The following is a 23,666-nucleotide window of genomic DNA, read 5'->3' on the forward strand; positions in this document are numbered from 1 at the left end:
ACTTGAGATGAGAGGTAACTGTCTTTGACATAAGAGATGACTAAGTATAGCACCAAAGAGTCCCAGAAAAACTGAAACCAATGGAAATTGGGAGAGAACTCTCCATTATTTGAAGTCATGCCTAGCACAAAAGTGGATTGTTGTGATTATTGGCGGACAGCTATCTGAGACATAGGGCATTGCTGCAGAGGATGTTTGGGGTAGATATGTTCAATCTACCTTTTCAGAGATACTATTACACACCTCTTGAACAGGTAGGACTGGTCCAGAGGTAAGGACAATATCATTGTGCCACAAGAGTTCTAAGGGATTTTTAGGGTCAATATTTTTAATCAACCTGTTCAGACATATTATGACTTTCCTCTGAACTCAGGTCTCCTGATGAAGAGGTAGAGACACTACTCCTGCACCTTCGGTAGTATTCAAGGCCTAACCATATTCAGCAGCTTCATCAATTACCATCCCTCTACCATCAGCTCCAGTGGAGTGTTTGCTGAACTGTATAGTGTGCACTACCAGGACTGCTGCAAGTAGTCCTTCAAAGAGGCCAAATGGGTCGCTGGACCAGATAAGTTGGGGCATTTGCCAAGGGCATTTTTACCTCAAAGAGGGATAATTTAGGGATAGTAGGAACTGCCAATTCTGAAGAAGGTTTCAGACCCGAAACATCAGCTTTCCTCCTCCTCTGATGCTGCTTGGCCTGCTGAGTTCCTCCAGCTCTACACCTTGTTATCTGGGATAATTTAGGGGCTGTGTTTAATGGATGTATGGGTAAGATAGAATGGCAATTTTATCTTCTGCTCTCTGCTTCAAAGATAGCACCTTTTTTTTCTTGCTGTTTTAAAAATTTGTTAAAGGCTGTCTATCCCTCAAGTGCCAAACGTGTCATGGTGTATGCAGGATAATAGTGCATTTAGTTAACATTGATGATTTATTTATACTTGGTGGGTGAGCATATTATGGTTTCCATTTCATAGTGATGAGCTCGGGGCATGGGTGGTAAGGTGCTGGGTTGAAGCCTGCTCAATTTTACATGCTCCCGTGCTAAAAGGTTGCGTTTCTTGTGAACGTCCTCACTATGTGGGACAGTGATAGTATTTGTGCACAGCTTGGCAGTGGAAGGGAGGTGCCTGGAACAAAGTTGGCAGTATAATCCCAGTGGATAGGGAGGAGTCAAACTCCTGAGTGCAGATTTACTGAAATAATGGAAATTTCACCTCCTGCTGAGAAGATCTTTAAAATATTTGAATAAAAAATTTAGAATTTTGAATTCTTGACTTCACTGAGATTCTTTCCCACATCCCAGTTGCTGTAAGTACTCACTGGAAAAGAGGTGGCTTTGCACAATGGACTGCTTGTGCACGAATGACCTCTTGGTAGATTAATGGTGACTGCACTGACGTGTTTAATAAAAAGTATTTCATGTCCAATATCTCCCTGATCAAACTCAATGTGCAATGTGCATAAGGGAATAATCTCTGTAAAGTTTGGAACTCATTGTGAACCTTGATGCATCTCCAGAAAACCCAATCTGTGTCACTGGATGCAGGAGGCTATCCTTATAACAGAAGGAAAACTTGCCACAGCAAACAGAATGTCCACAGTATCCACATATGCACAAACGCATCCTCGCGAAGTGATATAGAATCATAGAATCCCTTTGGTGTGGAAGCAGGCCAATCAGCCCATCCAGTTCACACTCCCCATCTGAAGAGCATCTCACCCAGACCCATTCCCCTACCCTATCCCTGTAACCCTGCATTTTCCATGGCTAATCCACCTAGCCTGCACATCCCTGGACACCATGGGCAATTTAGCATGGTCAATCCAACTAAACTGTCTATCTTTGGGCTGTGGGAGGAAACCAGATGAACCGGAGAGAATGTGCAAACTCAATACAGACAGTCACCCAAGGGTGGAATCGAACCTGGGTTCCTGGTGCTGTGATGCAGCAGGGCTAGTCACTGAGCCACCGTAACGCCCCATTACTGACCCTGTCTGAGAAGAGAGCACAGTCATCATAGACGACTTCAATTGACATGTAGGTTGGGTAAATCTAATTAGTACTGATGTTGTAGAGGACATATTTTTCGAATGTATGCAGGATGGTTTTCTAGAACACTACTTTCAGGAACCAACTACGAACGATTAATCAATAATCTTGCTGCAAAGGATCAATTAGGAAAACATGATTACAGTATGATAGCATTTTACATTAAGTTTGAAAGTGCTCGGATCAAACCCAAAGAAAGGCAACATGGAAGATGGAGAACTATGTTAAAAGGTTTTCTGATAAAAAGGTAATAGCTAATATTTAAATAACTAATAAACAGTATACAACAAAAATATATTCCTTAACTACATGAAAACCCAACAAACAAAATGCTCAAAGTATGGTTAATGAAAGAAAACAAGAATTGGATTAGATCAAAAAAAAGCTTACAAAGTTGCCAAAGAAATGGTAAACCTAAGGATTGGGAAGACGTTAGCATTTCACTCCAGAGATTTCACTCTTTATGTCTGTGATATAAACAGTAATAGGAAGAGAAAGGGAACTGGTGTACATTTGAGATAATTGCCCTCTTATAACAAACCTTCCTACCTACAATAGTCTTTTTAGCTGGAAAGAGCCTCCTCAGTGAATATTTAGTGGTATACACTTTTTTCATTCTCCTTTATCTAACATTAAACATGATTCTGAGTATTTATTATGTTAAGTGATTAAATTTATGATATTTTGAGACTTGGTTCAGACATTATCTGACTTTTAAAATGATTAAACTTGATGAATTTTCAACCTGATTCTGATATCATTATCTGACTAAGTTGAATTTAACTTTTTAATATGATTTTGTTCATATCTGACTTCTTATATATTTCTCAAATTTCTACAACTTCTTAGCATGATTCCATTCAAATTTATGTTTTTGAAAATCCTGCTTATAAGCATGATGCTATAAAAATTATGCACTTTTTTAAAAAAAATTATGTGTGCGCCTTTTGCCAATGTCATTTTGGATTCAGTGAGTTAACTTCTACTCACACCATCATACATCTTATCCTTTACACCTCCATGAAAATAATCTGCAGAGCTATACTTGGGCCCACATGAAATCCCCTAATATCTCATTAAAGTTATGGGAAAGAACTTCAGATTAAGTCGATTGGATTTTGGAACGCATCGAGGATGAGCTTAGAGGTGGTGGGAATGCAGGGCTACAAAACTGCAGAGGAATGGTGGGATGGAATGTCTTTGGCTTCAAGCAGCCAATACCATTTCACTAGCACTGGCCCAGGCACCCTCATACCCTACTTACTTGGTTCAGGGCAGTATCATTTCCAGGCACTCTTTTCTTCCAAGTGCAATATTAGGAAAGGCCCTCTGACTGACTGGGAGCAGTTCAGTTGGATGATTTTCCTTTAAAAACAGTACATTTTTACAGCAAACGATTTATTGATTGATCACTGTAAAATGCAGTTGAGAGTCTGGCTAACAATTTAGACAGAGTCACCCTTAGCTTTCCGATCTGTCTATTTAGCTCGGAGGGTCGGCGTGGGTTTCCACACTGTAGGGATGCTATGAAGAAGCTATGAAGATATTGCATAAAAATAAAATTCAGTCCAGTAAGTGAGCACTGATTTGAGATCAATAGTGAGAACCAATTCCTTACTACTGGCTGCAAAATTATCAAAGGTATATTTTCCCAGGTAAGTTAAGAAAGAATTAAGATTGAACACATTATTGGTGAAATGTGAATGGTGAGTCACTGTAGTCTTATGCAGTCTCAAAAACAATATACTAGATTTGCTAATAGATCGCTGAACATATTACCTTCTGTGGCATATTGAGAAGGAGAAATTACAATCTGTGTTAAGTTATCTGGTCTTTTGTCTGTGTCTGTCCTTGTGTGTTCTGGCATTGGATATGTTGATTGGTTACTAACATCTGATAAAATAAGAAATGTTAGTTAACAATGCTTTTCTGAAGCAAGAGACTGCTAGCCTATATACTTCGCCTGACGAAGGAGCAGTGCTTTGAAAGCTTGTGATTTTAAATAAATCTGTTGGATGATAAGCTGGTGTCATGTGACTTCTGACATTATCTGCCCCAGTCCAACATCAGCATCTCCACATGGAGCCTATATACTTGTCATACTTGCAGCGATTAACAATTGCATTTAAAAGTACATTTTCTCCTTTTCCTATATACCCAAAGTAGGAATTTGGCATTATAAAAACAAATTATGATGTCAAAATTGTATTGTCCCTGAGTGCCTTTGCTTTTTTTTAAAACTCCTTGCCCTCAATGGATGATAGTATAAGGTAGGGGTGGAGGTTAGATAGACCTTAGGATTAGGGTAAAAGTGCGGCACAGCATCGTGGGCTGAAGGGACTGTACTGTGCTGTACTGTTCTATGTTCTATGTTCAGTGTGAACTACAGGTGTGTGCAGAGTAGAAGGCAAAGTGCTTTGATGCTTCAAATCATGACATGTGGTAGGCCTGATTCAGTTATTTCATCCTGCTATATTTTTTCCCAAATGTTTGTGTAGTAATTCATACTAAAGTAGTTGAAATTAGTCCTTTACCCCGATACGTGTATTCACAGTTATCAATGTAAAAGAGCAGAGCTGAAGAACTGAACTAAAAGATACCTCATAATGTGCTTAGTTCCATGCATATTCAAGTAATCCAAGGTTTTATTCAATTTGTTCGAGAGACTGGTCATGGGATAATGGGTGCTGCTGACCAGGGCCAATTGCCAATTCCTAGTTGCCACTGAGAAGGTGGTGGTAAGCTGCCTTCTTAAACCACTGAAGTAAACCCACAAAGCTGTTAGCATGGGAGCTCCAGGATTTTGACTTCAAGACAGCGAAGGAAAAGTGATATAGTTCCAAATAAAGTTGTGTGTGGGTTGGAATGGAATGTGCAATGTGGTTATGTTCCTTTTTTTGTATTTTTGCCCTTCTGGATAGTAATGGTTGTTGGTTCGGAAGGTGCTATCTGAGGAGTCTTACTAATTTCTGCAGTGCATCTTGTGAATGGTACACCCTGCTGATGCTGAGAGTCAATGTTGGAGGAAGTGCATGTTTGAGGATATGGTGCCAATCAAGTTTTTCTGCCTTGACCAGCTGCAATGTTGTACTAATGATGTGGTTACTAGATTCTGCCCATTGAGGTGACAATGAGCTCACGGAGAGTACATCCTCTGAGGGATCTGTGACTTCTTCCGATGTAGAAGACGAACTGATAGAAGAGGGGCTGGTCTCTTTAGGGCAGAGGCTGTATGGTGCCATTGGTGTCTGCGTAAGAGAAGAGAGCAACCAAGTTGTATAACAGGGGTAGAAGGTTAAGAACATGTTCACACTGGTGGTAATGGGATAGCAGTACAGCACAGCACAATGAAACATATTCAATTGCCTCGACTTCGAGATTCTGTAATTTGCATCTCAGCAGTCTCAACACTCTCCTGCAAATTCAAAGATTTTCTCCTCCTAGTAAGTAAGGAGAAAAATACCTGTTTTGCTGTTTTGGCCCTGTTATGAGACATTTTCTCCTGCAATAACACAAATGGATATATTGAGTGAGACAAAAATGGCTAGAAGAGTTGTTAGTGATGGTGCAGGAGCTGTAAAACTGGCAATCTTTCCTGAATGAGTAGAAATTGCAGAGGGCCAGGAAAGCTTCGGGAGGATGAAATGGGTGAGCCATTAAGAGCTGGTGCTGCATACAATAGAGAGAGTAGACCATTAGCCTTGGTAGGATGTGTGTGCAACAGCAAACTTAGAGTGAACTTGAGGTAAATTACCCTTGCAGAGCACTGGTCCTGAGATATGAGGACAGCCCTCCTCTCCACTGCCCCGTCCAGCAGGATTCCAGATCCCTGTCCATAAGCTGGGTTGCCAAATACCCTTTCTCAGCTATCTCCTTTTGGATTGAAGTCAAGTAACACATTTGAAATGGTAGTTTCTGGCTTGCAGGATTTTAGCTAGTTTGCAGCTGGGGTTTAAGTATGGTACCTCCCATCAGCAAAAAGCACTTCTACTTCTGTGATCACATGACGCAATAAGCAGTGCAGCTTGGATGCACAATTATAGAGGTGAACAGTTAAAGATTGCATGAGATAACACAGTGTGGAGCTAGAGGAACACAGCAGGCCAGGCAGCATCAGAGGAGCAGGAAAGTTGATGTTTCGGGTCAGGCGAAGGGTCTCGACCCAAAACGTCAACACTCCTGCTCCTCTGATGCTGCCTGGCCTGCGTGTTCCTCCAGCTCCACACTGAGTTGTCTCTGACTCCAGCGTCTGCAAATCTTACTATCTCTGGAAGAATGCATGAGACAAGTTGCCCTAGCCCAGAGAGAGAAACCCTCATTTAAACCCAAAAATTACACATTGCCAAAATTCAGCCCAGTTTCTTTTGATGTTACAGTAGTTTCATCTCAACCACATAAAATGTTTCAGGATTTCTCTAATTCTATATGCTTCAAAGTACCCCTGAAAATAAAGACGTTCAATTTTAATTTTACATGATAATTACACAATTTCAACATAAGATAAACGTTCAAAGTAGATCAGATCAATTGGTCATAGTGAAGTGTCATACATTTACCTGTACCTGTATTAGGGGAAGCTGAAACCAAATCCTTAAAAAACTCTGGCACCTTCATCTTCTGATTAATTCGAAATGACTCTGATAAATCATCCATTTCAAGCTCCTGTACAAAATAATTTTTGATAATGCAAGATTCATACAGATTTCAGAATTGAAGCTGAACAATGTAAAACAGAACACAAATAGAAATATATTTGGAATGCACTGTTCTTCTCCATTTCATGACCACTATTTTGTGCGCAGAAGCACAGCGTAGTTACCATAATTGAACAGAGGAGTTAGAGTTGCAGAATTATTGGGTCTTGGGATTTGTTTCCATCAACTTGGCAATGCAAAAATAATCAATTAATATCAGATTACTTTGACGCAAAGAAGTTAAGAACTGTGGTGGAGACGAAAACAGAAGTCAGATTTCAAATAGAAGCAGTTGTGTGCTAAAAGTCAAGTTGGGCTAGGAACAGATTGAAGGTCAAATGGAGAGGATGGCATTGGAGGTCAGATGACGGGGGAAAGAGGCCCGAACCCCTTGAGGAGAGGTGCCGAATGCAGGGTATGTTTCTGACTCCCTTGGTCAAATGTGATATCCTGCTAATCGCGACTCTACAATCATATAGGTATATTAACAAAACACCTGTTGGTTGCAGCTTAATTGGCTATCCTAAGGTCTTGTTTTACTACGTGAATTTTAGCTCTTGGGTCACGATCATTTGGTCCCTTAATCAAAATTGCTGGGGCCTAACATCTGTTTCAGATGCGGACACTGCAAAACAGTACTTTTTCTTTTCCCACTTTGGCAGATTCTGGCTAAAGAAACGTGCATGCTTCTGTTCTATCATATTAGGTTATAGCACATTTAGAAGCTAGAGAATTTGGAGAAATAAATTGTAATATCTTGAAAAATGTCCATATTACCGGGGAGTTGGTGCTGGATGTCTTAAAACACATGAAGGTGGATAAGGTATATCCCAGAACTTTGTGGGAAGCTAGGGAAGTGATTGATGTCCCCTTTGCTGAGATATTTGTATCATCAATAGCCACAGGTGAGGTGCTGGAAGACTGGAACATGGCCAATGTGGTGCCATTATTTAGAGGTGGTAATGAAAACCCAGGGAACTATAGTCTGGTGAGCTTGATGTCAGTGGTGGGTAAGTTGTTGGAGGGGATTCTGAGGGACAGGATTTATATGTATTTGGAAAGGCAAGAACTGATTAGGTCTCAAATTTGATTGAGTTTTTTGAAGAAGTGACAAAGAAGATTGATGAAGGCAGAGTGGTGGACATGATCTATATGGACTTCAGCAAGGTGATTGACAAGGTTCTGCATGGTAGACTGGTTAGCAAGGTTAGATCACATGAAATTGAGGGACAGCTAGCCATTTGGATACAAAATTGGCTTGAAGGTAGGAGACAGAGGGTGGTGGTGGATGGTTGTTTTTCAGACTGGAGGCCGGTTACCAGCAGTGTACTGCAAGGATCCACTGCTTTTTGTCATTGAAAATGATTTGGATGTGAATATAGAACGAATGGTTAGTAGGTTTGCAGATGATACCAAAATTGGTGGTGGAGTGGACAGTGAATAAGGTTATCTCAAAGTGCAAAGGGACCTTGATCAGACGGGTCGATGGGCTGAGGAGTGGCAGATGGAATTTAATTTAGATAAATGTGAGGTGTTACATTTTGGTAACGTAAATCAGGGCAGGACCTGTACACTTAATGTTAGTGTCCTGGGGATTGTTGTCGAACAGAGTTGGGTTGCAGTTTCATAGTTCCTTGAAGGTGGAGTCACAGGTAGACACGGTAGTGAAGAAGGCATTTCGTACACTTGTCTTTATTGGTCAGTACATTGAGTATAGGAGTTTGGAGGTCATGTCATGGCTGTACGGGACATCGGTTAGACCATTTTTGGAATATTGCGTTCAGTTCTGGTCTCCCTGCTATAGGTCTTTGACCAAGGGAGTCAGAAACATACCCTGCATGCGGCACCTCTCTTCCAGGGGTTCTGGCCTCTTTCCTCCTGTCATCTGACCTCCAATGCATCCTCTCCATTTGACCTTCAATCTGTTCCTAGCCCAACTTGACTTCTGATCTTTTAGCCCACACCTGCTTCTATTTGAAATCTGACTTCTGTTCTCGTCTCCACCACAGTTCTTAACTTCTTTGAGGAAGTGACAAAGTTGATAGATGAGGGAAGGGCTGTAGGTGTGAAATACGTGGACTTCAGTAAGGTGTTTGATAAGGTTCCCCATGGTAGGCTGATGGAGAAAGTGAAGTCGCAGGGGGTCCAGGGTGTACTAGCTAGATGGACAGAGAACTGGCTGGGCAACAGGAGACAGAGAGTTGTAGTGGAAGGGAGTTTCTCAAAATGGAGAACTGTGACCAGTGGTGTTCCACAGGGATCCGTGTTGGGACCACTGTTGTTTGTGATATATATAAATGATCTGGAGGAAGGTATAGATGGTCTGATTAGCAAGTTTGCAGATGACACTAAGATTGGTGGAGTAGCAGATAGTGAAGGGGACTGTCAAAGAATGCAGCAGAATATAGATAGATTGGAGAGTTAGGCGGAGAAATGACAGATGGAGTTCAATCCAGGCAAATGCGAGGTGATGCATTTTGGAAGATCCAATTCAAGAGCGAACTATACGGTAAATGGAAAAGCCCTGGGGAAAATTGATGCACAGAGAGATCTGGGTGTTCAGGTCCATTGTACCCTGAAGGTGGCAACGCAGGTCGATAGAGTGGTCAAGAAGGCATACAGCATGCTTTCATTCATCGGACGGGGTATTGAGTACAAGGGTTGGCAGGTCATGTTGCAGTTGTATAGGACTTTGGTTCGACCACATTTGGAATACTGCGTACAGTTCTGGTCGCCACATTACCAAAAGGATGTGGATGCTTTGTAGAAGGTGCAGAGGAGGTTCACCAGGATGTTACCTGGTATGGAGGACGCTAGCTATGAAGTGAGGTTGAGTAGATTAGGATTATTTACATTAGAAAGATGGAGGTTGAGGGGGCATCTGATTGAGGTCTACAAACTCATGAGAGGTATAGACAGGGTGGATAGCAAGAAGCTTTTTCCCAGAGTGGGGGACTCAGTTACTAGGGGTCACAATTTCAAGGTGAGAGGGGAAAAGTTTAAGGGAGATATGCGTGGAAAGTTCTTTACGCAGAGGGTGGTGGGTGCCTGGAACGCGTTGCCAGTGGAGGTGGTAGAGGCGAGCACGATAGCGTCATTTAAGATGTATCTAAACAGATACATGAATGGGCAGGGAGCAGAGGGATACAGATCCTTGGAAAATAGGCAACAGGTTTAGATAGAGGATCTGGATCGACGCAGGCGTGGAGAGCCGAAGGGCTTGTTCCTGTGCTGTAATTTTCTTTGTTCTTTGTTCTAGGTAAGGTTGTTAAACTTGAAAGGGTTCAGAAAAGATTTACAAGGATGTTGTTGGGATTGGAGGGTTTGAGCTATAGGGAGAGGCTGCAAATATTTTTCCTGGAACACTAGAGGCTGAGGGGGTGACCTTATAGAGGTTTACAAAACTTTGAGGTGCATGGATAGGGTGATTAGTCAAGCTTTTTTTCCCACTGGAAGGGGAGTCCAAAACCAGAGGGCATAGGTTTAAGGTGAGAAGGGAAAAATATAAAAGTGACTGAAGGGGCAACTTTTTCACACAGAGGTGATGCATGTATGGAATGAGTTGCCAGAGGATGTGGTGGAGGCGGATACAATTACAACATTTAAAAGGCATCTGGATGGGTACATGAATAGGAAGGGTTTAGAGGGACATGGGCCAAATGCTGGCAAATGGGATTAGATTTATATATAATCTCTGGTTGTTATGGATGAATTGGACTGAAGGGTCTGTTTCCATGCAGTACAGCTTTATGACTCTACAATAGCAAAAAGTCAAAATCGGAAGTAGATTTGTTTGGCAAGTTACTAGTACTGAGGTTCACACATTGAATCTTTCTCCTGCACTCTATTCTGATTAATTTCTGAGAAGCAATATATTCATATATCCTGCACCGAAAACCGACAAAGGTTAATGTGAAGCCACTGGAACCTGGCAAATCATGCTCCTCAATTGGGAATATGTTTTCCTGATGTCCAGAAGTTCCAGATCAGATTTTAGGTTGATGTAAAATCATGGTTCTGAATGTTTACTTACAACTGTTCCAATAAAAATGGGAACCCTTCTCATCAGCAATATCAGCAAATAGCCTACAGGGAGGGAGATGCAACTTAATGATTACTGTGCAGTTTTTAAAAATGAAAATGTTCAATAAAATTCTCCTGAGAATATAAAACTGCTCTAACATTCCATGCATGGTGATCGTAGCATTGATATCCAGTTCTAGAAGTCACTGATGCACATGAACCTTGCAGGCCCACGCAGCCAGTAAGAACATTAGAGGGAATGCTGTTTGTCACATGTGGGAATCATGGTTTTATTCCACACAAGTTTCAAAATTAAGGTCAAGAAGAATCTTGCTTTCACATCCTCAGAGAATTCCAAACTACAACACAACCAATGAAATATTATTGAAATGTAGTCAATGTTATAAGAAAATATGGGAGTTAGATTGGTCACAGTGCAATTCCACAAACAAATAAAGCAAAGAACTGTTGATGCTGGAAATCAGAAGCAAAAATAGAAATTGCCAAAATAATTCAGGAGGTCTGGCAGCATCTGTGGAGAGAAAGAAGAGTTAATGTTTCGGGTCCAGTGACCATTCTTCAGAAGTGATTGAGCGTAGGAAGAGGAAAAGGTTTGTATAAAGGCTGAAAATGAGGTGGGGTGGGGAGTAAACGATAGGTTTAAATGGAGCCCAGAGAGAGTTGGGCAGACAGAGGAGTTTAAGGTTAGCCTGGGAGAATGAATTGCTGCTAATGTGGACCACCAATAGCTGAACAATGGGTCAGTGTAATAGCAGTCCATGTAATGACAAGGTCTGGTGTGTGGGCACTGGGACCTTAAAATTTTTGAAATCAATATTGAGAAATTGAGTCCTGAAGACTGCAAGGTCCCCAAATGGAAAATAAGATGCTGTTCTTTCAGCTTGTGCTGAGCTGCACTGAAACATTGCAGCAAGCCTGAGACAGGGATGTTGGCCAGGAAATATGATGGTCTGTTGAAGTAGCAGGCAACAGGAAGCTAAGGATTTTTTATTTTAAGATAAGATGTAGGTGTTTTGCAAAGTAGTCACCCAGTCTGCATTTCATCTCCCCAATGTGGAGCAGACTGCATTGTGAGTAGTGAATACAGTAGACTACATTGAGTAAAGTGCAGTTAAATTGCTGCTTTACCTGGAACATGTGTCTGGGACCTTGGTTAGTGAGGAGGTTTGATGTAAAGAGGCAAGTGCTGCAGCAATATGGGGAGGTGTTGGAAGTACAGGAGGAGTGTACCAAGGTGTCCCAGAAGGAATGGTCCCTGTGGAAGGCTGACAAGGGAGGGAAGGGGACTATGTGTCTGGTGGTGGCATCCCACTGGAGATGGTGGAAATGGCAGCTAATCATCCTTTGGAATTGGATGCTGGTGGGATGGTGAGCGAGGGCCAGAGGACTCTATTGCTGTTGTGGGAGGAAAGAAAAGGAGTAAGGGCCAAAGTACAGGAGTTGTATCAGACATGCCACATGGTGGTGGGAACTTCTTGGTTAGACAAGAAGGTGGACATTTAGGAGGCCCCCTTGTCGAAGTTGTCATCATCAGAACAGAGGCGATGGAGACGGAGAAACTGGGAGAATGGAATAAAGTTTTTAAATAAAGTTTTAAAGGAAGCAGGGTGTGAGGATATAAAGTCAAGTAACTGTGGGAGTCAGTGAGTTTGTAGTGGATATTGGTGGCTAGTCTATCCCCACTGACTTCCAGTTATTTTAACTTGGACTTTCAAGTGCATTCACCCTGCTACAACACTAGACCAGAGTTTAGTTACAAGCCATGCATGTAGAGAATACAGTTCAACTTAATCCTAATTCTCCAAACTGCATTCCCTGCAACAGCTGCTCTTGACTGAAAATGCAGAGCTATCTCCTGTATTCCCAAATAACCCTTATTCAGTAGTGCAGTATCTTTCTTAGAGAATTTCAGTAAACTTGTGAAGTGTGGCCTACCATTTCTATGATCCTGATGACTTCCCCTGTAAACCTTTATAGTCCTTGGTTTGCTTTCAATTGTTAGGAGTATTGTTTTGTTTTTATAGAAAGATCCAATTCGTTCTCTTTTGATCAGTCAGATACTGCATATATTATGATGGTCATCCTTTTCTGATCAATGAGAAAACAGTTACAAACAGGCTTAAAAAGGAAAACTGAAAAAATACCTGTGCTGAGTCCAAGGTCTTGCTCACGTCAGACTGAAAGTATGATGGAACAATCATGTTCTTAAGAGCTAGTTTGGTTCCTTTTACTTCATCAAGCTCTTGCCTGTCAATGAAAAATTATAGCTGTAATATATTAATATATATTAGTATAAAAACTATATTAATACATCTGGTGCCAGTTACACGCAGTCATAATATCCAGAAGTACACATTTTAAGGTGATCATTGGTCAGAATCAATAATATCAAATGCTAATTCCTTCCATGTCTTGGATTTCTTGGAGGTTTTACAGTCTTTTTGCAAAGCAATCTTGAAATTGTTTCTCTAATAATCATTTCTGACAACTAATGATCTAAACACTTAGCAAAGTAATTTGTTAATTCTTACTTTTTTTACCCACATTATTGTATGTATGTATGGGGAATCATGATTGGTGCTGAATTCAAGCAAACTCACAACTTAAATACCAAGCACCACATAGAAATGTAAAACAATGATTGTTAAATAGTCTACAGGACATATATGGTAGTATTTCTCAACAAAACAAGCATTTAATATTACTTTTCCAATATTATTCCATGGAAGGAAGAATGCTTGGCAAAATTCAAATTGTTGGCTTAGGCTTGATTTGTTTCATTATTTCAATTCTGATTACCTTGAACCCAAAATCTAAACAATGAAATCTTTGGTCAACATGGAAAATTCCATTTAGTAGTTTAGTGGGGACTTATGGGTATATTCTACACCCAATTCTAAAAATTGCTACTTTTGATTCTAAGTAGTGCAGTATCTTTCTTAGAGAATTTCAGTAAACTTGTGAAGTGTGGCCTACCATTGCTATGATCCTGATGACTTCCCCTGTTAACCTTTATAGTAAGGTAGAGCACAGAGAAAATGCAGAGGAAAACAGGTGCGAAGAGTGAACTGAACTGTAAAATATTTCTTTTTATCCATTCATGGGGCGTGGATACCTAAAGCAAATTAACATTTATTCTGCAACCATAAATTCCCTCAATAGCTGGTTCTGAGCCGGTACCTATAAAGTGTATGAAGACATACAGTGCTATAAGGGTGGGAGTGCCAGATTATAAATGAGTGTGCATTTCGTTAAGAGTCTGAACAAGGTAAAATTGGGCTAGTATGTGATCCCATTCAACCTGGCTTGTTTCAAACCAATTCTCTTTTAAACACAGGCCTAACACTGTAGTTAGCACCACATGGTTACTCAATAAGGTGGTGTGAAATTGACCAATCAAGCTGCCACTTCTTTGTTGATTGCAAATAACCAACTCTGAGTACTTGGTTTAAGGCATCACAAAAACATCTGTTTTTGTTGTTGTGCATACTACTGATTTTGCTAAGATGCAAAAGTTGCTTGCACTTGGTAGCACACACAGAAGGGCATATTTGTGTAGAAAAGGAGGAGATTGTATACAGAATCGTTAGTTTGAGGGGTTTGATAATTAAAAATCAAGAATCAAGCTGGAAGTTGCTTGCAATCAGTCCTCATTATGTATTTCCATCTATGCTTGCTATATGACAGTGGTTCAAACTTTCTTGCAGTTGACCGGGGATGTTGTTTTTAAGTAGTTGTTCTTAAGTAGTTGTTCTATCTCTTACTGATCCTCAAATTCACGGTATAAGGAAGCGCATTACTTATACAAAGTGTGTACCATAATTATGAAAATTTGTTGGTTTCACTGTGGCTTTATGGAGTTTGATGGAGTCAATGCTAAAGGACCTGGTATTTGCCCTGGGATTAATAATTTTTTTGCAGTACCAATAAATTTAGCTAGGGGCCACATACCTGAATATTTTGATAGGTTTTAGAAATCTACTCTTATGTAGAGTGGTTAGATATGGAATAAGGAGAAATAATTAACATTCTGGAGGAACTATATAACTGATATGTATCATTGTATTGGAAAGCCTTAGCTTTATGATTTGTGTGGAATAGCTCCCAGTTTTCCATCATAGTATATTTAAATTAGCACCTTTCTTAGTTCCTTACATAACTGTCTTTCCTTGCTTAGCTTGCTATTACCTGTATTGTTCTAATCTTTGTGGCCAGCGAGATGTCTGTTTCCATTCTTTGTTGCTGCATGAATGGAGAGAGAAATCAAGTTATAGAATATTAAAATTACTGATATATTCATATATAATTCATTACAGGCCTATTCCAATTAAAAAGTGTTTTCTGTAAACAAACTGTGCAAATGAATTATTGCTTAACTTCTTGGTGCTGAAAATAAAACATGGAGCAATAACCAGAGCAATATGAACATATTATCATTCCCTAACAAATGCCAGTTTGGAAATTTTCATTCAAAGTTGTATTTAGCATTATTGTTTGAATGTCATAATTCCGTTATTATTCTTACTGGTACAAAGAACAAACCTGTACATGACAGGAAGTGATTAGAAAGGCAAAAAAAAAATTGGAAACAAACACAGAGGAAAAAGAATATTGACATTGATTTCAATGGAAATTGAATATAAAAGTAGAGACATTTCATTGCAGTCAAAGGTTCAAAAAAGGTGATTGCAGAGATGGCAGAGACATTGTATATAGTGTTCTAATATTTCTTGGATCTGGAGGGGTCCCAGTGGATTGAAAAAACAATTAATGCAGTACGATTATTCAATTAAGGAGGAGACTATAAGCCTGTTTGGCCAGCATCTGTTGCAGAGAAATGTCTAGAATCCATTGTTAAGGAGGTTAAAGAACAGAATGATTAGAAAGTCCATGTACCAACCATGATTTTGTAAAATGGAAATTGTATTTAACTAATTTATCGGAGATTTTTTTAAAGGAAGCGACAAGCAAAATGGATAAAAGGGAACCTGTGCATTTAATGCATTTGGATTTCCAAAAGGCATTTGAAAATATGCCACATTAAATGTGCCTACACAAAATAAGAGCACATGAAGTCAAGATTAATATATAAGCATGAATAGAAAAATGATTAGCTAACAGGAAGTATAGAACAGGGATAAATGGGAGATCTTCACATTGGCACACCTGGTTGGAGTACCATAGGAATCAGTTCTGAGCCGTCAACTATTTACAAACTATGTTGATGACTTGGATATTGGAACTGACTGCATGGTAAATAAATTTGCTAATGATGCCAAGATAGGCAAGAAAGTTTATTGTCAAGAGGAGGTGGAGAGTCTGAAAATCAATAAATGAGCTGACATACATTTGGAAGATGGCGCTTAGTAGAAAAGTATGAACTTGCCCACTTTAACAGGAAGAACTGAAAAGCAGTATACTATTTAAATGGAGAAAGACTGCAGAACTCTGATGTAAAGAGGAATCTTGGTATCTTGAAATATGAACCAAAAAACATAGTATGCAGCTTTCAGCAAGTGATCAGGAAGGCAAATAGAATTCTGGTGTTAATTGCAAGTAAAATGGAATACAAGAGTAGGAAAAAAATTATTGCGCTTGTACAAGATAGTACAAGTAAGACGACACCTGGAGTACTTTGTACAATTTTGGTCTTATTACATCAGAGGCAATTCAGAAACATTTCTCTTGATTTATTCTTAAAATGAAGGGCTTTTGTTATGAAGTAAGGTTGAAAGGATTAAGCTTTTATCCATTGGAGTTTAGAAGGATTAGACCTTATTGAAATATTTATAATGCTGAGTGGACTTGACTTGACTTCCAGGGTGGTTCCTGGAAGGATATTTCCATTATGGTTAGACTAGATTTGGGGACATGGTCTAAGAATAAGGGTTATGCCTTTTAAAATAGAGATGAGGTGATATTTTTTCTCTCAGGGTCATTAGAGTTATGATCCCAACAGAAGGTACAATGGGAGAGATAGTAGGAACTGCAGATGCTGGAGAATCCGAGACAACAAGGTGCAGGGCTGGATGAACACAGCAGGCCAAGCAGCATCATAGGAGCAGAGAGGCTGACGTTTCGGGCCGAAACCCTTCATGTGGGACATGTCAGACCCCAGAGTAAGATCGGGCTTGATATATCATTTTTAAAAAATTTCATTCACGTGGTGGTCAGTCACAAAAATATAGTGACACAAGGCTACAGAGTTTCTTTAACAACAGAACAGAAGATTATTACACAAAGATGGCAACTAAAAATGAAGCTATCTAGATAGAAGAACAGTTTAGAAAAATCTCAAAAAATCTGTAAAAAAAAGTGTTCAACCTATTTCTCAACACCATTAATTTAGAGATTCAAGTACATAGAAATTACCCTTCTCAAATTGTTAAGTTCTATTTAACTGATTCTCTAGGTCCCTTTCCTATGAAGTCTTTTCTGTAGTGGTCTACAGCATGGAAGCAGGCCCTTCAGCCCAATTTGCCCATGCCTCCCAGTTTTCACAATTAAACTAGTCTCCTTGGCCTGCGTTTAGTCAGACTCAAAGGGCTGAACATCCTGCTCCTAAGTTTGATTTCTAAGTTGGATGTTAAATATCCTACAGCAGTGAAAAGGAGCTGGGGAGATAGACGTAGTATTCTGACTAATATTTATCTTTTAACCAACACCCACAAATTACTATATCTGCTCATTACCACACTGCTGTTTGTGGGAACTTGCTGTATATAAATCAGCTCTGCATTTTGTACATTACAGCAGTTAATCTGCTTCAAAAGGTACCAAACTAATGGTAAAGCACTTTGGAAAATCCTGAGGTTGTGAAGGCTGTGATACAATACAAGTGTTTTCTTTTACTATATGCTATTACCCAAATACTGTGTCTGGAAAAGTTACTTCCAAGCAATTTTCATACTAGAATGAACTGCTTAATGAGGGTCTTTCATTCCATAAATACAGCTGGTCATTCAAATTATCTCTGTGTTGATGTTGATCCATGAGTTTTATGGTATGGAAAACTAAACAAAAAGGAGAGAAATTTCATGGGTTTGTAAAAGTTAGTCTGACATACCTTTCCATGTTTACTTTCGTCCAATCACAGCTATCTGTCTCTGGTGTGCTCTTTGCAGTGGATCTTACAGCATCCTCATAAATTGAGGCCACATCAACTGTGACAAATATCAAAGTTAGTAAGTGTGTAGAAACTGCATAAGCATTATCAGATTCATTAGATCACACTAATATGTTTGTATTATATATGTATATTTTTAAAACTGGTATTTCCATAGCCCAAGCAAAGTGATAACTTATTATAATTTACTGTAAAAATTGTGTTAATAGTTTACATTTTCAAATCATAAGAAATTAATAATGGGAAAGAATTTATAGAAATCTGTGGATATCTCTGCCAGCTGTTACTAATTCCATGACAATCTGACAACACAATAGGCAATGTTGGACTACTGTTATAAATTTAGTTGACTTAGTCTCCATAACAGAAGTTTGAAGTGCAATGTGGATGTCACCTATTGATTCTTGATGGAAAACTGAATAGCTTTCTGGCTAAATAAAATGTAACAATACACACATGTAAAAATATAACAAAATCTTCAGCAATCATAACACAGATTTTTGCGCCGCATTCATTTTTGCCAACATTACACTCATTTCCTCCACACCAATTTATTCCATCTGAGTGAAAACAGCCACCTCCTAAATCTGCCCTTTCACCTGCATATACCTGCAAAAGATATATGGCTCAAGGATTTACAATCCTTTCGTTTCTATCTGTCATATATCCCAAAATAGATTAACTCTGTCGCCTTCCTGATAATATCATCTCTGATGCAGTTCAAGCAAGCTCAGCTGAGTGATGTATTAGCCCCTATTCGCAGCTCGAAGGCATCTGTGGTATTAAAGCTGAAAGCTTTGTTGCCTGACAACCACAAACATAGTTGCTATGTTGCTTGATCATTGTGCAAAAGGTGGCATAGCACATATAGAACTTCCACATAAAACAAATGTTTTGATGACACAGTTATTCACTCAGTCCCTCTGGGCTGGATTACTCATTGAAAATATGGTCGGCCTCACCTTTCTTTGACACTGCTTTTTTGCCTACTGGTCACCTTCTCTCTGCATCAAGCTATCCAAAGGAAGAATTTAATTGGGAAATGTGCCCTATTCAGTAATATTCCTTTTCATGGATGGGCGTTAAAAGTATTTCAGTGGATATCCCAAACTGTCAAGCTGCCTGGTGAGGGAGAAATGAATTACTCTGGTTCTTTATTCATTTGCTTCCTTGGTTGGTCACAACAAGGTTAATTTATAAAGGATTCCCTTCAGTATGGATACCTTTCTCCCAGACCAAATGAATTTAGGCTTTAAAAAGAGCTACTATAGCCAAGTTTTCTTCAGTTAACAGAAGGATGATCTTATTATTCACTAAATATAGGGAGAAATAATAATGCAATACACAGATTACAAATGAGGACAGTCCAAAAAAAAGTTAAAAGAAATATAGTTTAGTCTATGGGTCACTTATGAAGAGTAGATAATAGAATATTGATAGCAAAGCAGTTAATTTCAGGATTCTTGGCTTTGCTAGTTAGTTTACATTTTCTTTGTCCATTCTTCTTTTTGATGGTAGCCTGACTGGAAGCACTCAGAGGGAAGAAGTCCCTACCTCTGTCCTGTTTGACTGGCTTGTTGGCCAGCTGGCTTCTAGCAGTTAGAGTGAATGACCCTTTACCTGCAATACAGGGACGACTACTGGATGGTTTTTTGACTGTGATCTTCACAGCACAGTGGTGCTCGAACCCAGGTTAGTATATGAGTACCTCAGCTTCTTCTACAAGTGCACACAAACCAGGGTTGAACTGGCTTTTAACCACTATTCTTGTGTATTCTTGAAAGGTGAAGACAGAAAACATGTGTCTTATTTAAACTTTAGATTTTTAGTGCACTTCTCTCATTTTAAATTTATCCCTTGAAGCTTCTGTGACACCTTGTCAGGTGAGACCTTCCAGAGTCTGTCTGTCTCTGAAGACAGCCAGCGAATTTACATCAATTGTTATCTTTTGGCTCTATGTGCTTTTATTAAAAAGAAACATATTGTACATAAAAGATCAATATGTCTTTAAAAGTTCTGAGAGCATGATCTATCGTCAAGTCAACAATGACCATTTGATGGATAACTCAGCATATTTTTGGGACAAAACCCTTGAGAAATCATGAAAAATACAGCTAGTCATTGTAAACTGACAACATATTGTCATGCAATAAGAATTTTGAATTGAATTCTTCCATTGAGTGGGTCAATTCAAATTTCATTTTACTGTATGTGAATTACATTGAGAAATGGACAAGATTTTCCACTAAACAAAAACTGAAAGAACTGTGGATGCTGTAAATCAGGAACAAAAACAAAGTTGCTGGTAAAGCTGAGCAGGTCTGGCAGCATCTGTGAAGGGAAAAACAGAGGAAGGGTCACTGGACTCGAAATGTTAACTCTGTTTTTCCCTTCACAGATGCCGCCAGACCTGCTAAGCTTTTCCAACAACTTTGTTGTTGTTCAAGATTTTCCACTAGTCTGCGCTGGCTATCCTGCAAATGGTAAAACCAAGGAACAGCATATTATACAAGCTGAGACAAGTGCATATTGAGTTTCAATGATACATCAATAATAGTTTAAAAATCATTACCCTGCAAGCTGGCCTCATCCACAAAACTACACTCTTCTACAAAACTATTCCCAGATTTGGAGATAATACGCATGGCAAATTTGTTCATTTCTGCCCATTTGGCATTGTTCAAGAGATAGTAGGAACTGCCGATGTTGGAGAATCTGAGATAACAAGGTGAAGAGCTGGATGAACACAGCAGGCCAAGCAGCGTCAGAGGAGCAGGAAGGCTGACGTTTTGGGTCTGGACCCTTCTTCAGAACCAAATCCGAAACATCAGCTTTCCTGCTCCTCTGATGCTGCTTGGCCTGCTGTGTTCATCCAGCTCTACACCTTGTTATGTCTGGCATTGTTCAAGACAGCTTTTCAAATTAAGCTCTTATCTGGGCACTAGAAGGCACATTTTGAAAGTTCTGAAATACTAAAAAAATTCAACTTATTGAGAACATGACTGGGATACACCAATGAAATTAGTAAGTAGTCCATTATAGCTATTGAAAGTCATGTGTAATGATTTAAAATCAAGATATTCCTAGGTGGTAGACTAGATCATTCCTACTGAATGATGCAGCATGTTCGAGAGGCCAGAATGCCAACTCCTGCTTCTAATTCATATGCTCATGTGAGTCCAAGGCCATTGGCCATGTTGAATTTTCAATATATACATGTGAAGAGGCAGATTTAGGAGATAGTTCTTCTCACTAGGGAAATACCTGTGGGGGAAAAAGTGGGTGTAGTGCCAACAAAAATGGACACAGGATGAATTCTGACCCTTAAAATTGCATTCAATTTTACACAACTGACAGATACACAGAATGTAGTTATTTCATGGCTCTGCATTGTCATATTACATTTTTAGAAATTAAAAATGTTCATTTGGGGTTACATTGAGTCCAACATATCCTAGAGTGTAAAGCTATTGTTTATGGATGTTCCCAGTTATCCCATGTTTGTATTAGTCACAGAATCTAAAATCTTATGTTTTTTTTTAAATAACTGAAACATTACCACAGAGTTTAGCTTTTTTAAAGTTTACGCTGAAGATTGTTGAAAAGAGGCATGAATTTGCATTGTAAACATGTGGAAATGTACCTTTGTTTGCTTCTTTCTCTTCTGTTTGACACACTTCTTCATGAGAGAAGGACTGCACAGGAATGATATTGGTAATTTTGTGATAATGTTAGAAGTACATTCCAAAAGAAATTAATGGCAAATAAATCTACAGTATAAATCCATAATGTACAATAACTGAATACACATTTATAGACACAGAGAACTTTTACAATTTTTGTTTATCTTGTTCTTGAATCTGGTAATAGACTAGTATAGTTATTCTTTGGAACAGAAAGTAGTTGGAACGTAGTGGCATTATACTATATACAGAGTGGGAAGAGGAGCAAGTTGAACAGATTATGAGGGTGCCCAGGGCAAAAGAATATGGTAGTGATAATGGGTGCAATGGAGAAATAGATATGTAAATTAGGTGTTAATGTTAGGTGCGAAATGTTTAAAAAAAATGCAAAGTGCAATGCCAACAAGACACAAATAAGACACAGCCAGGACAGCGTGAGGGTGGAGTAAAAATGGCATACAGAGGTCAGACACAGAGGTGTAGAACTCAGTTTTGAGTCTTGAAGGTGGTAAAGTGCCTAAAGAGAAAATTAAATGTTGCTCGTCTAGCTTGCGCTGTGCTTGGATGGAAGACAAGGACAGAAATGTTATCATGGGAGCAAAAATGGTTTATTGAAATAACAAACAATTCGAAGGGCAGGGTCATTTCTATGGAGTGAAGGTGACCTGCAAAACGGCCACTCAGTCTGTGTTTGGTCTTGCCAATGTAAAGGAGACTGTATTGTGACCTGTGAGTACAGCTGACTTGATTGAAAGAAGTGCAAATAAAATAATGCTTCACCTGGAAAGTGTTTTGGCAGTCTTGGACACAGGTAGAAGGTTAATGGCAAGTGGTATACCCTTTGTGATTGCACAGGTAGGTGCCATGGGACATTAACAAAGTGATAGAAGAGTGGACTGCAATGTCATGGAGAGCGTGGTCCATGTTGAATGTTGACAGTGGGTGGGAAAGGAAAATGTGTTTGATGGCGGTATCATGGTGGAATATGATCCTTTGAATGCAAGACTGGTGTGGTAGAAAGTGAGGATAGGGGGAATCCTATCGTTGTTCTGAGAAGGAGAAGAAGGGGAAAGTGCAAGAGTGCAAGAGATGGGTTAGACACAGATGAGGTCCTTGTGAACTATAGTGGGTGGGAATCCTGGTTTGAGGAAAAAGGAACACATGTTGGATGCACTCTGACGTAAGGTGTCATCATTGGAACAGATGTGACTGGAAAAATGGAATGGTATCTTTGCAGGAAGCAAGGTGTGAGGAAGTGTAGTCAAAGTAACTGTGTGAGTCAGTATATTGGTGGGCATGCTATACGCAGGAATGTAAACAGTGAAGTCAAATAGAGCAAGAGAACAGTCAGAGATGGACCAGGTAAAGATGAGAGAAAATGAAAATTGGAAGCAAACTTTTCTAACACCAGACAAAAGCAGGAAGAAGCATCGATGACATCATCAATGTATTGGAGAAAGAGTCGTGGGTATCAGTCCAAGTAGGAATAGAACTGGGAATATCTCATATACCCCACAAAGAGCCAGGCATAGCTGGGACCCAGTGGGATGAGTTAAAGGAATGTTGTTCAAAATAAGAACCAGCTCAGCCAGGGAAAAGACGGTGCACTGGATGGGGACCATACAAGTCTCTATTCAAGGAAGAAGTGGAGAGTCTTTAGACTAGCCTAATGGGGAATCAACACGTGGAAGGATTGCACATTCATGGTGAGTAGGACGTGGCTTGGATCAGAAAACTGGAAGTTGTGGGGTTGATGTAAAGCATCAAAAGAAATCATGAATGTAAGTGAGAAGACATCAAACAAGGAGATTAAAATTGGAATCAAGATATCAATCAAGAATCAAAAAATTTGAATCAGTATGACAGTAACAGTAATAGTAATAGAAATGATGGTCCACATTGTTACGAAGTTGGGTACAGTAACTGTGAAGTGGAAGGCATGAAGCTAAAATGTGTGGTTCCTTTAAGAGATTTTTGCTTTGTCTGTACTTAGAAATTTAAAAATAAATGTATGTCTGTGAGCAGCAGCTGAAGTTGCCAGTACAGAGAGCCTCAAAAAGTGAAAC

At 39.4% G+C, this 23,666-nt stretch overlaps 1 protein-coding gene across 1 annotated transcript in view; it reads right to left on the reverse strand.

The window, feature by feature from the left end:
* spag17 (sperm associated antigen 17) overlaps positions 1-23,666 on the reverse strand; it is a 216,366-nt gene that overhangs the window by 35,752 nt on the left and 156,948 nt on the right. The window contains 6 exon segments of the mRNA XM_048603090.1: positions 3,833-3,946; positions 6,610-6,715; positions 12,936-13,038; positions 14,980-15,033; positions 17,858-17,954; positions 21,561-21,612. Coding sequence (XP_048459047.1) covers positions 3,833-3,946; positions 6,610-6,715; positions 12,936-13,038; positions 14,980-15,033; positions 17,858-17,954; positions 21,561-21,612 — 526 coding nt within the window.

This window comes from Rhincodon typus, chromosome 11 (genome assembly GCF_021869965.1).
Source record: "Rhincodon typus isolate 14 chromosome 11, sRhiTyp1.1, whole genome shotgun sequence".
NCBI lineage: Eukaryota > Metazoa > Chordata > Chondrichthyes > Orectolobiformes > Rhincodontidae > Rhincodon > Rhincodon typus.